The sequence below is a fragment of the Etheostoma cragini genome, chromosome 10, assembly GCF_013103735.1.
Source record: "Etheostoma cragini isolate CJK2018 chromosome 10, CSU_Ecrag_1.0, whole genome shotgun sequence".
NCBI classification, from domain to species: Eukaryota; Metazoa; Chordata; class Actinopteri; order Perciformes; family Percidae; genus Etheostoma; species Etheostoma cragini.
In genome coordinates this window covers 1460328-1480969 of record NC_048416.1, presented here as the reverse complement: position 1 = coordinate 1480969, position 20642 = coordinate 1460328, and the positions used below count along the sequence as shown (strand labels likewise).

Here is a 20642-nt window from a genome sequence, read left to right as displayed (position 1 = left end):
CTTCTTGTGTTTGCCTATGACTCATGCTGCCCTCAGTCAGTGACACTGCTGTGTCACTGATTATACAATTATTCTGCTATGGGCTTGATATAATAACTTCAACATGGTTTAGTTTTGTGCCCCTTACTGCCGTGTTCTAGGGATAGTATTGTGCAAAATGGGCATGTTTGGTGTCGTAGTGCTGTTACACTTTACCACCCTTCACTTTCACTCCAAAAAAAGCACACTGGTCCTGTTCATCCTTCAGGCAAAACAACCATGTATATTTCTCAGTCCTCTCATTGTTAATTGCATGGTTTTCAATGTTAACACTGTTTATATTTTGGCTAATTAGAGCATGCCAATTCACTTTTTCACTGGAGCGCTGACATCTGATCTGACAAGAGGTAAAGTGATGACGATGCGTCACTCAAAATCAGCCAAGACTTCTTTTTTTTTAAAGTTGTATTTCTGTCCAGATGTGGACGGGGTCTGCCTATTGAGTATATTTTCAATAGACCTCATATTGACTTGTTTGAATGAAAATAGCTCAGGTGCAACTAATACCATTAATTATTGCCTCATTCTATTGACGTGTCCCAGTAAGCCAGCATGCACAATGACAGGGTCCTGAAACAGGAACACCTGAATGGACTCCTACCAGGAATATAGTTACATTAGTCACACCTGTGAAACAGTATAATTAGAAAATCACAAAGTAGAAAATAAATTCGACCAACAATGATAATCACTAAAATTGGATGACTGAACAGTGCAAAGGTTTGATGAATTCATATATATAAAAAGCTGATGGCAGGGTTGAGAAATAGGTGCAACCAGCAGAAGTCCATCAATCTGTTCTAGCCGGTGTCAACAGTGCAGGCTGCTGGTGGGGATGTGTGGGGGTGTTTTGTGGCAGAACCCAGGAGGGTTCTTAAACTAATTATGTATTATTTTAATGCCACAGCAAATCTGAATATGTGAGGGCTCACAGTGGAAGTGCTGTTTTACAAATGATATGAGGGCCAAAGCTTTAAATGATTGTCTCCTTAGTCAAAACACAACACATGAATCAGTCATAACATGAATACTTGTGTGGGGATTATGCTTCAGAAAACGAATATCCTTTATAAACATATTTGCATTTTAAAGTGAAAGAAAGTCAGCACTATAATTTAAAATATAAATCTAATCACGGAGTGATTAGATCATGGCGTTGTACTGTAATTATGTTTTCTCTGACAAAATAGAACATTACTTTAATGTGGCTGTAATCCAATAATGAATTATTTAAAGTGTGGGGAGTCAGTCCAGAGTGAAAGAATTTTTCTGAACAAGGGCAATAATCAAGTAGGTTTCTGAGTTTATAAAAAGAGCAACCACCCACAAGACATGACGCAGGAGGAATATATAGATACAGATTTATTATTTTGTAGTACATGTTGTAAAACAGCATTTCTTGGATTGATGGATGTGTTAATAAAAACCAATATAAAATGTGATCGCAACATTGTCATATAACAATCCCACACAACTGCTTACACGCACCATTTTTCCAATACAATATTTCCAGGAGGAAAAATAGATCCGGGAGTATCAAAGTCAAATGCCAAAATATGAAATAGTGACATGTGGTGAATAGATGCAGACTTCTGCAATTTAAGAAAAAAAATGAAATCAGGACTATAATAAATTATTCAAAATGTCCGTTTGATGTGCTGTGTTAATACAAAAGTATTGACCTTCAGGAAAACTAGTCATAGGGTAGTCCTCCACTTTGGTGTACAAAATCTTACTGAATACGGATGTGTGAGTACCGATCACACATTCTCTATAGCCTGGAGGGATGCAGGATGTATTTCATGCTCAGTGTGTAACTGTGAGCTGACTGAGAACGAGTGTGACTGTGTTGTTACCTCGAGGGTTATTGAGTGCAGATTCAGTGGCCTTCCTGCCCTCTCCACAGTGGCTCTGGTCAAAGGGTAGACACTGCTCCCCTGTCCCGGCCACTACCTCCAGGTTGCGAGATGGATCTTTTGGCTGCCCGAGGTTCCTCACCCGGTACACTCGCCGGCTGCTGGTGTCAGACACGTAAAGAACCTCCCCCATTGGATCCATGGCCAGGTAGTACTTGTGAGCTGGGCTGGTGCTAGTGGGAGAAGTTAGATGGTAAGGGTTAATGATCCAATTACATACAGTGTTCCAAAGGGGCATTTAGTTTGGGTTTCTAACGTGCCCTAAATAAACACAATCTGACAGACTAGCCTAGTTTAGGAAATTACAATAGTACCCAGCACTAATGACTAGACAATGCCATCAATTGAAGTAAAGACATTAAAAAGGGAAACAGGTCATCCCAATGGATAGCATTTGTGTGAGATATTTTGGGAGTAACACTTAGCCTATGCTATAACTACAAGACACATGTCTTCCAATTTTAATAGCACAAATGCTTAGAGCAATAATCTTATTATTAGGATATGCTTGTTAAGAGAAAATGTCAATTAGGGTTATGAATTCAATGGATTCAACCAATGATTTATATGTTCCTTGTAAGTCACTAATACTAATACTCCCAAGCTGTGAAGCCAACCAGAGCAAATCTCAACACAACTTCAAAATGCTTTTTATATCATATTCACACATTCTGTGTCAGTAAGAACAAGGTGAACATTTAGTTTTTCTTTACAGTAACAACAAAACAGTTAGTGTTTTTTTCTATTCAAAGTTATTTTAACTTCATAATTAGACACCTTATTTCCCGAGCTTTGCCATAGATAATGGTACTGTCATGTCTGCAGCACTTAATATCAGGCTGGCTCATATTTGCTTCATTTGAAAAGGAAATGAAGCAGACTTGATGTCAGAGCCACTGGGCTCTCGGTTTAGTGTGTGCCCTTGTATAATGCTAACCTATAGTATCAGTTCAATAAAAAGCCTTATGCACAAAGCTAACTGCTTACAATTATGCCAGGAAGATGTCTTTTGTGCGAGCCAAGATTTTAAGGTGCTATTCATATGTTCGTCAGCATAAATGTGCCTACATGTCAGGCAGAGATAAGGATACTTTTGAAGAAATGTATGTACAAGCAAGATAAGGTTGAGAAGAGAGAGAGAGAGAAGTCATGCATTCATAAATCCTAGCAACCGCTACATCTTTATACAATACATCTGTGACATGATACCTCTGTTGCAAGAGTGTAGTGATGAATTTTGAGGATGGGTTATGCTTAGAAGTTGTATGCGTTTCTGTATTTTATCTTCAAGTGTTTTTTTGTTATATAATAGTTGTAAAATGTTGTCTTTTACTACTATGGCACACTATGTCCAAATTAATTGCTTTATGCAAACTAAAACAGAGAGCAACAGGAAAACAGAATAGACAATAACAGGGAGGGGGACAACATGCAGGAAAAGGTCCAGACCAAAATTAAACCCAGAACATTCACATCAACAAAACAATACATTGTACAAAAGACCATAGTATGAACATATGTACTTTTGGTACTTTTTAATAAGATTGTCTGTTGTCCTGGGCGTTAGCCTCAGGCTTTAGAAGGCACACCATGGACACGGACTTCATTTACTATTAATTTGAGTGTGAGCTTTTTGTATACTATACACTGTGTGTTGGAGGAGTGCCAACACTGTTTTCTGCACATGTCTACAGTTACTTAATTACAGGAAAACCTTTGATATTGTCAGGTTATTGTGGTATGTTATTAAGGCTTAAACACAGTGTTCGGAGAAATAATTTAAAACTTTATCGAGATCCAAGTAATGTCACCCAGGTCTGGTCAAAGGAGTCCTGACAATTAAACCCAGACACGTACCCTGTAAACCGCTTTTGTTTCCCTTGGTTTTTCAATATAAAACAAAGAGAAATTACAAGGTCAAGAAGAATATCTCCGATGTTATGCTACTGCACAATTAGTTTCCTCATTGTCTTCCTCAATTAGTGCTGTTCCACTTTTCACAGACCTAAAAACCTTTTTTTGTTTTGTTACCTAACACTTACTCATAGGTTACAAATTGGTTCTTATAATTACAGTCTGTTTGCTTTAGACAGCGGTTGGACGCTGTAAGATCCTTCTGCCCTCACTGACCCCTACTCTCTAAAGAGAAAGCTTACGTTTGATATTAGCCTGAACCTTCTTCCAACCCATAAAAAAAAAACACAAGCAACGTAGGCAGGGGTGCTGTCAGTCATCTAGTCCATTAAGTGCATAACTGTTTACAGAGCTCTGCACTGAACTGCACATACATAATTGAAACTTGATCCTAAGAGAGTTATTCACAGAGTTTCAAAGTATGCCACTGCTCCGCACTGCACATCACATTTGTTGGGCCTCTGGAAGCTACCACAAGCTTTGCACGGTTCATAGAAGTGATTACATATCACTTCATTTGTCTTATCCTCAATTAGACGCTTGCAGCTCCAAATCCATTCATCCAGTAGAAGGGAAATGAACAACACTAACAACCACAGCACAAACAATCCTCCCTTGTTCATTCCATACCAAATAACAAAACAATGATCAGAGCTGATAGACATAGTGATCTAGCTGTTCCTGACAGTCTCTGAATCGACCGTCCGGGCTCTCAGATAATATTGCAGAGGAGTTCCTCAGCTATTTGCTTTACTCCTCGCTCAAACTCTTGAAGGGGGAAAAATAGACAATGGTTTTATGGTGAGTACATCCCATATTGTCTCCCCTCGGAGAACACCTTGTTTTGAAGCCCCGTTGGCTGATAGGCACTTTGCTGGGAAGAATGTGCAGTGAAAAGCTTTGAAAGCTGAATATGGATGAATAATTAATGCATATGACTTGGGAGAACAATAGTATAGAATAAAAGAGAAACACTAACATGCTGCTAACAGTAAAAAGCCACTGCGGAGAAAAAGGAGGAAGCAGGAACTAAAGGGGAAACCTCCAGGGTGAGGAAAGGGTATCCAAAGTGCCTACAGGAGAATCCAGTTCCCGTAGGTTTACACCTATGGTTCCCCTAAATTAATCTGACGCACCCCCATCGCTCTGTCCGATTAACTGGGCCCCTTCATTGACACCAGCTGTCGTGTTCCAGGTGTTTTCTGAACTGATTATATAATAGTGGATGTAACAATCATGTTTTTCAGACAGTTAAATGGTTTCACTAGAAGTGACAGAAGCGAGGCGTTTTAGCCATGGCTTTTAGCTAGTTGTTATCTATTACCGTACGTACACACCACGGCCGACATGAGCTGCACAAGAAGCTGTCAAGGACGCTCGTCAAAAAGTATGTTGACGCTTTGGCCGCTCTGACGTGGCAGCATTCTATGTTCAATCGTATGTTTCTCTGGAATCAGCCAGCGTGAAGGACGTCTATCCGATTGGTTGCTGGTGGTTTGTGTTAGCTCATAGGTCATCACCATAAAGTTGACCTGGTTCCAACTTGCTGCTTGGCGCTCAACACGCCCAAAATGCGATGCCGGTGGATTTGCTGTTGTTTGCAGCTGAGAAAAGATGGCTTCCGTTGAAAATGAATGGTAACTTTGAAGCTCAAGTCGTACAGTTAGGCTAACTTAGCTTTCTAGCTATTTCAGCCATTTATCCATTCATTTTAGATATCAATTTCAACTCTTTATCTATTTGATTTAACTATCTAATCTATTGTAATGTATTCATTACTTTTAGCCAACTGTCTTAACTACGTCTTGCATGCCAACTAGTTTCTATGCACTCTTAGTAATATTTGCAATGTTTAGGTGTTTCTGGCTGGTATTATTTTCTTTTCAAGCTTATTTCTACTTCATTGATTAGTGAAGCTGCTTTCAAAATCGTTGCACTTACCCTCAGACAACTGTTCAAGTGAGTACCCCCTGAGGTACCACTGGCTGGGAATCACTAGCTTAGGTTTTAGAGAAGGAATTTATCATGGTTTGTGCACAATAGGCACATTTACATTTTCACACATGCAGACATATGTACACACCCACCCCTACAGTACAACCATTAACACACGGGTTATCCTTTTTGCATGGTCGGAATCTTTGGCATGCTAGAGATATGACATCTCTCTCGGATAAAGCCTCTCTGTCTCCCTCACAAACACCAACAAGCAAGCATATACACACACACACACACACACACACACACACACACACACACACACACACACACACACACACACACACACACACACCATGGACTTGATATAACCCCTGATAGTGGCGCACAAGCAGACAGACACGCAAACCTCCAAACCCACACACATACACAACACAAACCCTGTAACATCTGTCTAATCCTCTGTCGAACACGGTGTGTGGAGCTCACACCACCATCAAGGCTTGGGGCCGGGGACGATGTCGAGGCCGTGTAAGGCTTCAGGCTTTTAGCTCAGCTAGTGCATCCTCCAAACAGACTTGCAGTAATCCTCTAAAACATGAAATCCTTGACCTTTTGGCTGATTTCCAATGTATAAAATGTAATATCGCCAAGTGAAATTTAAGTGGGGATTTGATAGATCTGACTGCAACCGGAGTATATGCAGATTTTGAGCGTGATGTGTGTGTGTGTGGGAAGAGGGGAAGTCAGGTCAATGCAATTACGCAGCAAACAAACAGATAAAGTGCTTTGAGGCATTTTGCCATGTCTTTTCTCTTGACACACTTTGTGTGTATGTGTGTGTTTTGTGCAGGAATGTAAAAGGAGGTGTTAATCACTTGTTCTCACCTGTGTCTGGTGTCCCGGTTCCTTATAATAAGCCATAAAGGAGCGTTTCAAAAAGGAAAAAAGAGAAAGTAAAAACAATCATTTATGATGATAATTATATAATATAATACACTCAGAATTTCATAGGCTACAATGAGACAATTTTCTTCTCATAAAATGCGATTAGGGTTGATTTAGACGGCTGTATTGTTTCACATTAAATATTAACCTTAACAGGAAACTTTTTGGCATTTCCTCCCAGAGGACAGGGAAGTATCAAATACAGACACTGTGAAACCTCCGTCTGAACCAGAAATATTAGTCAGAGATACAATAATAACAGAGAATGAGAGACTAAAGTTACATAAGGAGAACAATTTACAGGACAAATGCCAGTGCAATCCCATCGAGATTCCATGCTTAAGAAAATACAGAAATAGAGAATGTAGCGCCTGCAGCACAGTAGGAGATATCGTCATAATCCACAGAAGAAATATCCTTGTTTCACAGCAAAGACTTTCAGCGCTTCTCACATCCATAAAAAGGTAGATTAGAGTCTGTGATGTCTGAACCTCACACACTTGCTTTTTGCATGAAGACAAACTTCAGAATGTATTCTGTCGAGATCAAACAGATCACAACCGCAGATGCCAACCAGAGCTAATGCCATGCTAACTCATATCAGCCAGGCTAATTTTGTTTTAATTGTGCTCGACTCAATCCAGTGATCAGAATCCCACTGCTTCCCACAGTGGGAGATCCCTATCTCTATCTACAGCTCCACTCTCATCACATGCATGCCCAACGAGATTATGACTCTTACTTGAGTTCCAGTATGGTTCTGGTGTATCCATCAGGATGGACTCTGCGGATGAAGTTGAAGTCCCCCACGTAGAGGGAGCCGTCGGGGCCGCTGGCCAGCGCCACGGGAGCAAACAGCATCATGTCCCTGGCGGCGCCGCTGCAGCTTGGACCACAGGGGACGCTCCGGTAAAAACCATTCCCCATCACGGTGCTGATGACAGGAGGCTGCTGGGAGAGGAAGACGTTCTCCCCGTTTCCCTTGTGAAGGATTCCTGGGGAGGGAGGAATGCAATGCCTTAGGCCTGAAAATACACTTTCTTCGTACTAAGGGTGATGGGATCCTCCACAAACATTTTCCACTTACATTTTTCACATAACAGATTATCTGTATTTTCTTTCTTTGTCTAAACTCCCTGTTTAGAGGTACTTTAATCTGAATGTGATTTGGTTGTTAAAATGAAGAAACCACACCCACGCAGCCCTGATGAAGCAGATTAGCTCCGTCTTTGAATGTTAAACACTTAGTAATAATAATAATAATAATAATAATAATAACTACTGTTGTTTTTCCGTAAACAACGAACAATGACATTTGGTAAGAAGAAATCATGCTGTAAAAAAAAAAAAAAACACGTATTGGGAAAAAAGGCTGTCTCACCGCTGTGTATGTTGAGGGCATGGTGTTTGTCCACAGACCACCCCCCCAGGTTTGAGGGGACCAGTTCGAATCCCTGCATTAGGGCATTCCTCCTCTCCCATAGGATAACGCCGGGACAGGACTCGTACTCGTAGCCGACAGATACTGAAATGCAAACACACATGAGAGGGCTTAATGTTACTTAGTCTCGCTTTGCCAGACCATCCTCCACAGCGCTGCGGAGAAGGGTCTGGCTAGTCTACACACAGCATTCTGGGATGGCAGAGAAACGTGCTCTGGTTTAGTGGCATTTCTTTAAACCAATCACAATCATCACGGGTGGTGCTAAGCTCAGCAAGACGCCTCTGCAAAACAGTCACAGGAAGGAACTTGTTGTGGTGGAACGTGTGTGTTCAGAAGTAGTTTTAGTTTTGCAACAGAAAACTCAGATTGGACAGATAGTCTATATAGCTGTCTGGATTTACCCTGCAGAGATCTGAGGACCAGGTAACCATAGTCCTCAGATTGGACAGATAGTCTAGCTAGCTGTCTGGATTTACCCTGCAGAGATCTGAGGACCAGGTAACCATAGTCCTCAGATTGGACAGATAGTCTAGCTAGCTGTCTGGATTTACCCTGCAGAGATCTGAGGACCAGGTAACCATAGTCCTCAGATTGGACAGATAGTCTAGCTAGCTGTCTGGATTTACCCTGCAGAGATCTGAGGACCAGGTAACCATAGTCCTCAGATTGGACAGATAGTCTGGCTAGCTGTCTGGATTTACCCTGCAGAGATCTGAGGACCAGGTAACCCTAGTCCTCAGAAATCCACCAGAGGTTAAAAATCCATCACAAAAAAAGTGGAAAGAAACAGACATCGGCCAAAAGACAGACATTAGGCGGAATTCCGGAACAATTCGGAAAGTGAAACGTTGGGATATAGACTATATGTCACTTACATTAATAACTGGTCTCCAACTGTGCTGGAGACCCGCTGTGTCTAACACTACAGTATGGTACAACAAAAGGACTGTATGTGGTGGTGTCTGCCAGACTTAACACACAAGCTCACACATTATTATCTCTCTTGAAACTACACTATCTTATGTGGTGAGACAGATGAAAAGCCTGTGGCGAGACCTCATCAGTGTGTGTGTTGGAGAGAGCTCAGGGAGAAGTGGAGTCGTAATCAGGAGCAGCCTGTCTTCATGAAGGAGCCCTGGAATTAGCTGCTTGGCCTCTTAGTTGTAATGATACGCTTTGCAGCTTCCCACTACAACTATCAACAGCTTTTTTTGGCTTGGCAGGGTTTAACACGTTTCGACAGTAATTTACCACTTCAGACTTGGAATACGTTTAAAGGCAGGAGGTGACAAAGCTGTGGGATCTTTTGAAAACAGCGAAACACGCACACATTCTTACTTTCATGTCATTCTGAAACAAACAATAGCACAACCATACAAAACAGAAACATATGCACCGAGTCATCAACCTTTTTCAGAGGTGGTAAATAACTGAGTACATCTACTGTACTCAAGTACAATTCTAAAGGGTTTGAGAATTTCTTATTTTTACTCCATGTTATTCATTTGACAGATATAATTACTTTGCAGATGCATATTTTAGATTCTTTTTACACTTTTTAGAAGAGACACAGGCAGCAGGTTGAGCGAGGTACTCCAGAGGTCCCTCTGTCCAGCAATTATGTAAACTCAATTCATAATGAATAAACTCCAACAGAAACAAATCAACATTAGCATTTATTTGGAATCTTGTTTCCAGCCAACTGACAAATATGAGTTCAATATTCATCCTACTTTCACTCAGCAAATATCTGGCTCTTTTAGAAAGCTACGTTCACAAGCTAGTTGCTAACTTTGTCTGCCGTTTGCTGAGCGATGCTAGGAGGTAGTGTGTATTGGTTTCTTTAGAGCTTTTACACTGAAAACATCTTGCTGTTGTGTCTGGAAACACCTTTGTTGATCATTTATGGACTGTAGCGCGGTCGGAAAAATCACTTCCCTGTCACTGTGCCAAGTAAGTAGTTGTTTGTTTGTCTGCCTCCTTTATAATCTACGCTCTAAATGAAGGAATGACATTCAGGTAATTTAGACATAGTTCGTTGTTATTTAGTGTCCACCGTCACTCTCTAACTCTCCAGGTTCTTTCTGTGAGACTTTCCCTTCTGCCAAAGTGGCAGATGGCCTGATGATTTCACACCACTGCAAATAATTTACCGCCATTTAACTGGTGCTAATTTCAGTTCCTGACTGGAAAATCAAAATAGCGAGCTGAAAGACACTAGAACATTATTCCTTGTGGTAAAGCAATATGAGTGAGGATTTTGAAATTAAACTTAGTAGTTTGATCACTTGTTTGTATAAAAAGCTTAGTTTGCAATTAACCATTTATTTTTAACACATGGCACAAGCGGCTGATGAGCGAGGCTTTTCATTTAAGTAACTTTTCAATGTAGGAGTTACCTTGAAGTAAGAAGTCATTACACGGTTGCTTAATTAACCTTTCTTCTCTCTGCATGTTCTCTGCTTTCTATCAGGTGTTGGAATGTAGAAAGAGGAAAATACATATCAATGTCTTCGAGATCTTCTTTCTCTGAAAACATTTTGCCCTCTTTGTTTTCATGGTAATGTTCAAAATGCAAAAACACCTTTAACTTACTGTATAATTAAAGCAGTAGAAGTTCCACACAGTGACAAATTCAAGACAAAAAAATGGCACTGCTTAAAGAAGATGATACTGTGCACTGTGCAGTAAGGACAGCTTGACACGTCTGACACAAAAGTGGCGGAAGAACAGTCGTTGCTGTCAATCACTGTTGCCACTGATCTCACTTAACTTACTACATTGTAAACCGACATGCGAGTGAATTGATGGGCACACAAGAGAAACTGGGGAGCAAAGCCAGCATAAAGACCAGAAGAGATGGTGGAATACATAACGAGGAGCGGTCACATTATGAACAAATTCAGAAGTCCTCTTTAAGAAAAACTCTCGGCAGGCACACACGGCCAACTTAAGTCTCCAACTCAATGGTACAATCAATAAAGTGATTGGGGAGGGAAGAAAAAATGTAATTTGGGACACTGGGGATTGTGAAACAGAAAAAGAAACCATATAGTGTTGGACCAAAGTTTTTAGTCCAGAAATTATCCCTTAAGTACATTTAAAAGGTTCATTTGTTTCAATTGTGTGGTTCTTCAGCTGTGATAGGCCTGTGATCTTGAGTTTCTGAAGAACAGAAACAGAACTGAGAGGCACTGAGTTTGAAGTAAAATTCACGTGTTAGAATGTAACATATTTTAGCACTGTGTAATTTCTCACCCTTAAAGTCACATTGCACCCCCCTTGAAGAACCTGTTTCATGGCCTGGAAAACAATCCATCCTTATGAAAATGCATCAAAGGTTGCCATAAATACATTGCCGTCAGCAGGGACATTGTCCCGTTTCAAAAAATAAATAAAATAACTACAATAGAATTGATTTCATTTGAGGAACAAGGCTTTTCCAGGACAAAACGGGCAAAGCAATCTCAAAGGGAGAGGGAGAACAGCTTCACAACCGAATATGACTGTGGCTTTATTAAGAGAAACGACACATCAGAACACGTATACACACTCTCTCACAAACTATCCGCATGTACACTATAGTACATAAATGCACACTCAATATCTCACAGGTGAAAGCTTTCATTCCCCTCTGTTCCATTGCCTCGGGCAATGCGCTCACCCTAGCAAACAGAGCATGATCTCCCTTTCTCTTGTTCTCTCTGGAGATGTGTGAGCCCATGGAGTGTGTGCAGACGCATGCACGTGTTGGCAGATGTGTGTGTTTATGTGTGTCTGTTAGTCTGTGTCGTTGTGGAAACAAAGCACCAGCATCCTTTTGCGCGGGAAGAGGATGGAGGGGTCTGTAGGGGCTGCCGCCTCTAGTAAAAGAAAAATTGTAGCCAATTTGAAATATAAACTAGTTTTCTACTTAAGTATCCTGACGTGATTGCATGCCTTTGCCATAGCAAAATGCGGTGCAAAAAAAATGAGATAACATTGCATATTTCCTAAATTAAATAAGGCTCTATAGAAAACAGGAACACAGCATCCAGTAGTGAGAGTGAGGCTGCGTGTTGGCTGTACATCCCCAGGCACACGGATGCAGAATAAACCCAGGTTTTTATCCTGCTGGGTGGATTTTATCCTGTATATCCAGTGTTAGCTGATTTTGTTGAAAAGGAATCCTTGGTGCTATGTTGGTATCTTGGTGACTCGCCGCCATGAACCACAGTGGGAGGAGTGGCGCATCGATGCCAATCAAGCAGAAGGCTGCAATATTGATGCCAAGAATGAGTGTGCCTTACGTTCAGAGCAGGTTGACAGCTCAGCGTACTTGTATTCCATAATATTTTGGATATATTTGTTCATGTTTTGTAAGTTGTTCCACCCAGTTTGTGTCAGCTGGGTGACAGATCCCATGTCACCCAGCTGACATGTGATCAGGTGCAGAATAAGGATTAAAGAGTGACTCTTACCCCCTCTGTCCTCTGAGAAAGTTAGTGGCATGCACTATAAGCCTTCCAATAACTTTGGTCAATTTGAAAAATAAACTGGTTTTCACCACTGGTGTTCTGATGTAAACTTGCATGCGTGTTAACTTAAAGAAGGCTCTATGGGAAACAGGGCTGTCTTTACAGTCATCTGAAGGCAGCAGGTATCCGCTCCATGTGCAGTCTCTAACGGGAGTGATGTCACACAGAACAGCTGGTTTTGTGAAACAAGCATCACACTGTTGCATAATAACCACAGAAACCGCTGTGATTATGTAATCACAGCGGTTTCTGTGGTTATTATGCAACAGTGCGATCAAACTTGTCGTTATGATGAATAATTCCACAGTTTGTATTTCAAATCAACAGGCGTGCTCGAGCCGGACGGACTCATACAGTTCCATGAAATATTGAAGATAATGCTCCGCTCTTAACTCCCTCAGGACGGTCCATTCCTCCTTGATTCTAAACACTATGTAACCGGGGTAACGGCGGCCTGCCTCATTTCTTTTTTATGAGTATGTTTGTAATTATAATACAGGCTGCCGTGCAACTGTGATGAGCAACATGATATGATGAAGATCTTATTATTGCGGTGTCCCAAAAACAAAAGACCATTATTTTTTAAGTTTCTTTGTGATTTATGTGGCAATATAAAGATTAAAGAGGTAACAAATATATTGCTGTTATTGTTATTAAGACATACATTTTCCTAATTTCAGGAAAAAAAGCATGCAAACACCTATACTACATATTAAATTATACTTCTATTTTGTTTATGGCACTACTATACAGTGGTATTCAGCCGAGAGGTTTTGTATAGATCACTTTGATGATAAAATCGCACGGTATTACGCACAGAAGATGTAGTGACCATCGGATCATTAATCCAATGCTCTTACTGTATATAGGTAGTATATTTGAGCTGCTGTATTCATATACAGCAGGAGAATATTAAAATATTCAGAAAGTCTGCAGGTCCCTGACATCAATAAGTTTCCTCTGAGGGAACATTTTCTACAGGATTCTCAAACTTTCAGTGCATCATGACACGGAGAGCTGTGTTAAAAGGGGATGAAAGCATGTATGAATATGATTGGCCATGATTGTCACAACCACTAACGCACCCACCTATAATGTATGATAATGTGTTCTTTCTGATGCCACCCCATGGCCAAGAGCGCCTCAGGAGCCTTGCCACAAAATTACCAAAAGTGCATTTGGCATGCTCCTGGTGGGCAGGGTGCACTTGACTGTGATCTCGGCACTGCTGGGTTCATTAAAAATAAGCCCTTGGTGTCCTCTTGTGCAGATCAACAACAATCCCACCATTGGGAGGAAAAAAACATCTAATATGTATGCTGCTTTAATATTATTTCCATGGAAATTTCAGATTTTACCATGGAGAATGTCCTATATCTGTCAATGACTTCTTCTAAACATGAATATGCACACGCATGTACGCTGTTGCGCAAAATCCACACTTTTATCCCTCTAAAAATATGTTCTTGCAACTGCCAGGAACTATAGAGAGGGACGGATCAGGGTAAAACACAGGTTGTTAAGACAGAACAAGGGATTGTATGGGGAAGACGGGACAGAAGCAACAGGGGAGATCAGAGAGAATGGAGGAAATAACAAGCAGGGAACAAAAGAGTTCAGTAGAGGACAGAAACACAGGAAACACTCAGTGTTGAGGAAGATAGGAAGGCGAGGGAAGGGGGTAAGAAGGGCAGGAAGGAGGTGGTTCGGCAAAGCAGGGCAAATTAAATAAATAGAAAACAGCATCTTAGGTATTGAGAAAAGGTGAAAGATCAGGAGAGAGCTAAAGCAGATGAAATGCAGCTCTAACTGATAAGGAGAGGAGGGGATGGATCAGGAGGAGAGAGAAAGCCTTGGAGAGATGCAATCTTTGTACGAGACCATACACTCGAGTGGACAAAGCTTCTGCTACGCCTGCGATATCTTAGTGCTTATGGAAAGCTCTCTCTCTCTCGCAGCTCCACTGTTTGTCTACAACCTTCCAACACAGAGAGCGCCAACGTTATCTCTCAAATGACCCAAAGCAAGTTCAAAATTTAGAGCTTCGATTGCATCTTTGAAATAGCCGTTTTGGCAAAGATGAACCAAGAGGGCAATTCAACAAACAGATCGGACAGTTATACATCAAGTGTATCTTTTTTTTGCGCAGGTGAGGGAGGACATTAGGGAACAAAAGACAATAGGCCACAGTCATGAAAACTTCCCATGCACATATTTGTATTTTTCTCCATACAGCCAGTTCTATCCAAACTGTTCAGAATTGCCATCTCCCTGCCACTGCAGATATCTTTCATTTGTCGAGCCATCCGCCCTTCCTTTTTTAGTTTTCTCGACAATTGTAGTCTTCTCTGCTGTCTGAAGGTCTCGGAAAGGTGGTATAGAGTCTAAAGTGCTTGCTGTGCTGCAGGATCCACTTCCCAATGTGTTGATTACGTGTTTTGAATTTGCTGACTATTGCTATTTGAACTACAGTGGGCACTTCCTTGCATTCGGGTACCTTTGCAGTTGTCGAACCACTATTATAGAAGAACCAATATTATAGAAACTAGACCTATTTATTGCAAGAATTATGCAGTATCAGCCAATCTCTAACTTGTCCATTGACAACTGGTTGATTACTTATGGTGTACCTATGGTTACAATATGTCTTTGTTTATGGCTTTTGTGCAAACCACAGTCTGCTCAAAGCCCTTAAAGTTAACAGGAAAATGCTACACTGTCTCCACTATTATTGTTGGATTTGAGTGTTTGTCAGCGTTGATCAAAGAATCTTATTTCAAAGGGTTGAAAGTGATAGACCTTCTTTTCTACGCATTTCCTTGTTTTGCATCTGTCAGCACTTTTTTGTCTGGAAAAACTATGCGTCTATGTTGTAAAAATCTATTGGATTTTCACAATTCGGATCTTTCCCTGAGTACTGTTGTAATAACAGTTTAGTGTCTTTTGAGTAGTTAGCTGAAGGGGCAAGTGCTAACAGCTGTGTGGAGGAGATTGTCTCCGGCTGGATACAATGACTCTGATAGCTGCAAACCACACCTTTCTACACGGAGAACACTTATGAAGTGTTGCACTGTTGCTTGCTCTGGAGGAGACTACTAGAACTGTTGGGTCCTTGTAAATTATGGAGTGTGGTCTATCTGTAAAGTGTCTTGAGATAACTCTTGTTATGAATTGATACTATAAATAAAATTGAATTGAATTGAATTGAATTGAAGACAAAGAAGCTGAAAGACTATTCTTGTTTTCCAATAACACAACTTTTGTAAATACACCTTTTAAAACCTGAACTACAATAACGAGGAGGAGCGGAGCAGCCAGACGCAGTGCTTGGGTGAGATAGTTAAACACAGCACAACCCCTCTAGAAGTAGGAAAGACATGCACTCATCCAGACAACATGCAGGACCAGGTCATCAAAGTATTTTTCTCATGATGATAATTTCGATAATTTTTATAAAACTGGAATGTCACTTTTTCCCAAGACATTTTCATTTCAAGGAATGTGTGCTTTCATTTCAATTTTATACATTGTCAGTAAATAGCCATAATAGTTCCTTTCATAAAAGGTGCAATTAATTGTGATTATGATTTTAGGTCATATCGTGGGGGGATTAATGTTACCGGCTAGGCTAGTCTGTGTATGTATTACACTATGATTTTAATAATTTATACTCAGGGTTCGTGCACCTTTTCCAAGGTTAAATTCAAGCACTTTTCAAACACTTTCACTTTGGAAAGTATACTCATTTGTTTTCTTGTTGAGAGTTAAATGAGAAGTTGGATACCACTCTTATGTCTGTGTGATGAAATATACAGGAAGAGCAAGGAAAAGATTAGCTTAGCTAAGCAGACGAAGACTGCAAACTGGGAAACAGCTAGCCTGTAAGTCTTCAAAGTTTGCACCATTAACACCTCTCAAAGCTCACTAATTACTTATTAACACGTTATATTTTGTTTGTTTAGTCCGCCCCAAAATTGTAAACAGTGAAAAGAGAGACAGAGAACAAGTGGATGGATGGCATGGGAACCATGTTAACGGCACAGGGTCAGTGTCTAAGACCCTGAAATGACCAGGACGCCCCACATGCTTTCCTACTGCTCTCTTATTTAAGACAGGAATAAGAAAACATTTGGAATGAGACCCATTGTATTTTTATATTCTGCTTACCAGTTGCATGAGTGAGGCCCCAGACCTCCTGGCCATACACGTCAGTCTTGTTCCAGACCAGCCTGTGGACCAGGCCTGGCCCAGCAGGATACCAGCGCTGGTACAACCTCCCCTGGACCGATGCACGGACATGCACCTTGGACAGACCGCCGAGCGGGGAGATGGGGGACAGCGGAGAGGGAGGGGTGAGGAGGATTCTTAGCAGCGAGAGGTAGCCTGCAGCACGAGTGCTCAAATAGCTCAGCTTCAAAAAGGCTCCAGGGATCGAAACTTCTTCCTGCACCGCCTAGGCAGAACAAGGCAGAGAGCAGAGGGAGAAATACATGTGATGAAAAGAGGAGAAATTAGGGAAAATAATAAGAAAGAAAAGTGTTAAAAATGCTATATATATATGCACCTTTCAGACCAGTAAATAAAAAACCAAGCTCATCGTTCTGATAAACAGTGAACTAGTTTCTGCATCAAATATGTATACCTCAATTGTCATATTTCCGTTTCTTGGCTAAACTCAAATGAGTCAAACTGAGTCAATAATTACCTGAAATAGAATACCTTTATGATCAGTGCACAACAGTGTACAATGAAATTAAGGAGCAAACCAAACGGTGTATACACACAGTAATTTGAAACAGAAAAACTAAACTATTTACCATAACTAAAAGATCTCTTTAAGTTGTGACCTATTAAACAGTACAATAGCTGTCATATTGCACAGTTTCTAAGTTGGAGTGGCCCTATATACAAGTAATAATTTGGGAATAAATACATTTTAAAAGGAATACATTAAGGTGCAAATCAAATTACCTCTAACACTTATCTCCGACAAATTTCATTAAAAGTCTAAAGGCTTTGATTCCATTTCTTAACACAAGGTGAACACAGTGGGTGTTACTAAGCTCACTGTGAACACTAAGTACTGTTCTTTTCAATTAATTGCTTGCTGCCTGTCTGTCCTGAGGTGTTTATCGTCATGAGGACAAAATGTTCCTTTATTGACAACCTGTTCATTTCCGATCTCATCAACTTTTCTCATATGAGCTTGAACTTGTGCAGGTGATACGTGGATATGATTGATACTATTTTGAAGCAAAAACATAACCGTCCTCTGACCATATCACATGTGGGATTTGACATTTTCTTCATTTTCTATCACATGTCCACATAACAAGAAAACAACTTTCTGTGCACCGTGAGTTTAGTTGAAACTGAAATGAGGTCAGGGTGAGGTTTTGGTCACTGTATAAAAAAAAACAAAAACAACTTGGGAGTCACGTCGGAGGGTAAATATATAATTACCAGTCTGACCTCCACACCTGACTTTCAGCCACCTAATATGCTTTTGCGGTGGGGAAGTATAAGGATGGAGTACAAATTTCCATTTTGCTCATTCCTTATTTGCTTGATGCAAATACGACTCAAGCTACATTTGCAAAATCCTGTGAGACCAGGCTGGTTTGTTGCTGAGCTGTAACAAATTGAGTTCTTACTGCCTGTCATCTGAAGACCTGAAGCAGTGCATTGTTACATGTTACACAGATGTTCTGGTTGTAGTCACAGTAACTACTTTGGTACCTGTAGCTCAGGTACTGCTGGCCCCTTCTCTGCACATGCTCCTGTGTATCTGGGAAGCGGGTAGGGCAGGACCAGCGGGTAGGGACTCAAAACACTCCTGATGTCACATTTAGGAGGTTGAGTTTCCTCCCTGGACATGGTGACCTGATCCAGAACCAGGAAGTTGTTGTTTGGCGTCCAGATGGTACGTGTCTGTGGCAGGAAGGGTGGGCGCTGGAACATCAGGGTCATAGACATCGCGCCCAACGTCACCAGGTCAAAACTAGAGTTAAACAACATTAAGACAGAATAAGATTGGAGCAAGGAAAATAAATAAATAAATAAAGAAACATTGCGTATTGTGTGTGTGGATGTCTCTACCTCCCATCCTGCCTACTGATGGTGTAACCATACTCTGGATGCTGCGGGAAGGTGATGTTGACTCCAACCAGAGGAGAGCTGTCCTGCAACGCAACTCTACCTCGAATCACAGCTACCCGACTGGAAAAGCAAAAGGGAAGCAGAGAGAGAGGGAAAGCATGAGACTCCCAATGAAAGGGAGATATGGAGGCTTTACAATGATGGAGAACATAATGATTGTTTGAAGAGAGGGGCATATTTTGGGCCAAAGGACCCTGTGCGTGCAGAAAAAGAAACTGCGTTTGGTCTGCTCAGTTCCCTTCCTCTCCCTTCTTCTTCTTCAATCCCCTGCACGGAGAGATTTGCCAGAGATTGCCAGGAAACAAATACCATAAATATAGCTTCACCCAATTAAACCTTTCCACATCCTGTCATATAAAAAACAAAACATCACCACATCACGTTTATATTACAATGACAGTGGTACCTGGAGCAGAAAGGGCTGTGGCGCATAAACTATCAGTCACATCCAGACTATTTTGAAATATGCATCTTGATTTTGCAGGTAAAGTGTGAAATACTAAATCGGGAAAAATCATTGAACTGGTCAAATGAAGACAGATTAGGACAGACACATGTGTTCCACACACACACACACACACACACACACACACACAGATGGAGCCTATCCGTTACTCCAGAAGCGGGATAAATGAAGGATGGTGAGGTTTTTCCGGGTGGCTGCATTGCCCAGTTTGTTACTCCTGTTCTGAAAGCTGCCATCGATTTCCCTTCTGAAAAAAACTGCCACATAATTAATTTATTTGTTTATTCCACAAGTGAACCGTGGTGGGGCATTTTTCAGAGAGCGATCACTTCTTGTTTCCCAAACTGTACTTTCTTGGTCATCATCTTTGCAGAGAGACGTACTTCCTCTCTTAGATGTACTGAGAGGCCAATGAAAAATTAATGGGGACACTTTCATAACTGGTGTAACTGAATGGCATTAATATGTAACAAACAAATACTCTCTGCAGTTGTAGCTTGACACTGATACACAAGGACGGTGCACTGCTGTGTGACTGCCCCAGGGGAAAACACATCACTAGGAGATGTGTGTGTGCACACAGGCATGTGAACACATGAAAAGCCTCATTTACATGCAAACACACACACACTAACACACACACGCACCAATTAAAAAAATAATGGCCAATGGACGATTCAATGCATTAATTCAGATGTATATTACTTCATTATCTACTACTCATGTCTTTCTGTATACTATATGGGATGGAAACTCAAGGACACCAACAAAACAAACACATGAAAGGTATTGGCATGCACACACAGATCCAGGCAAACAGAGAGAGTATACAAGCACACACCTGGTATCAAAGGGCACGTCTCCAGGGAGAGTGTGTGTGGCCGCTTTGCCAAGGAGGAAGCGTATGCGGCGGTAGAAGCTGTGAGTGTGTGTGTGGGTGGGCGAGGGGGGTGCAGTTGGGGGCAGCGGGCTCTGCTGCAACAGGGCCAAGGGGTCGGCCGAGCCTTGACACAGAGGGTCAGAGCCGCAGCTCAGCTGCTCGCAACAGTCGGGGTCCACGCAGTCCATGAGGCCATCTGAAATGGAAAGGAAGTTAAAAACCAATAAAAAAACACTTTAAATAAAATGCACACACCAACCCACAGTGTGTTACAGTATGTGAGGAGTTGGTTGTTTCGGTGGCTACTTGAATGTACACAGTTAATATAGGCAAAACATTATTTTCGTTATTGTGCATAGTTACGCCTTCAATAGACTTAAGTGATAAAGTTGCTGAGCACACATCTCTATTCTTAAAGGCC

At 41.2% G+C, this 20642-nt stretch overlaps 1 protein-coding gene across 1 annotated transcript in view; it reads right to left on the bottom strand.

Annotated features, from left to right (window-relative positions):
• tenm1 (teneurin transmembrane protein 1) overlaps nucleotides 1-20642 on the bottom strand; it is a 168468-nt gene that overhangs the window by 40982 nt on the left and 106844 nt on the right. The window contains exons 15-22 of the mRNA XM_034883010.1: nucleotides 20183-20417; nucleotides 18816-18935; nucleotides 18456-18717; nucleotides 16884-17169; nucleotides 8137-8280; nucleotides 7498-7750; nucleotides 6696-6716; nucleotides 1896-2128 (exon numbers count right to left, since the gene is read on the bottom strand). Coding sequence (XP_034738901.1) covers nucleotides 1896-2128; nucleotides 6696-6716; nucleotides 7498-7750; nucleotides 8137-8280; nucleotides 16884-17169; nucleotides 18456-18717; nucleotides 18816-18935; nucleotides 20183-20417 — 1554 coding nt within the window. The remainder of the gene's footprint in view (nucleotides 1-1895; nucleotides 2129-6695; nucleotides 6717-7497; nucleotides 7751-8136; nucleotides 8281-16883; nucleotides 17170-18455; nucleotides 18718-18815; nucleotides 18936-20182; nucleotides 20418-20642) is intronic.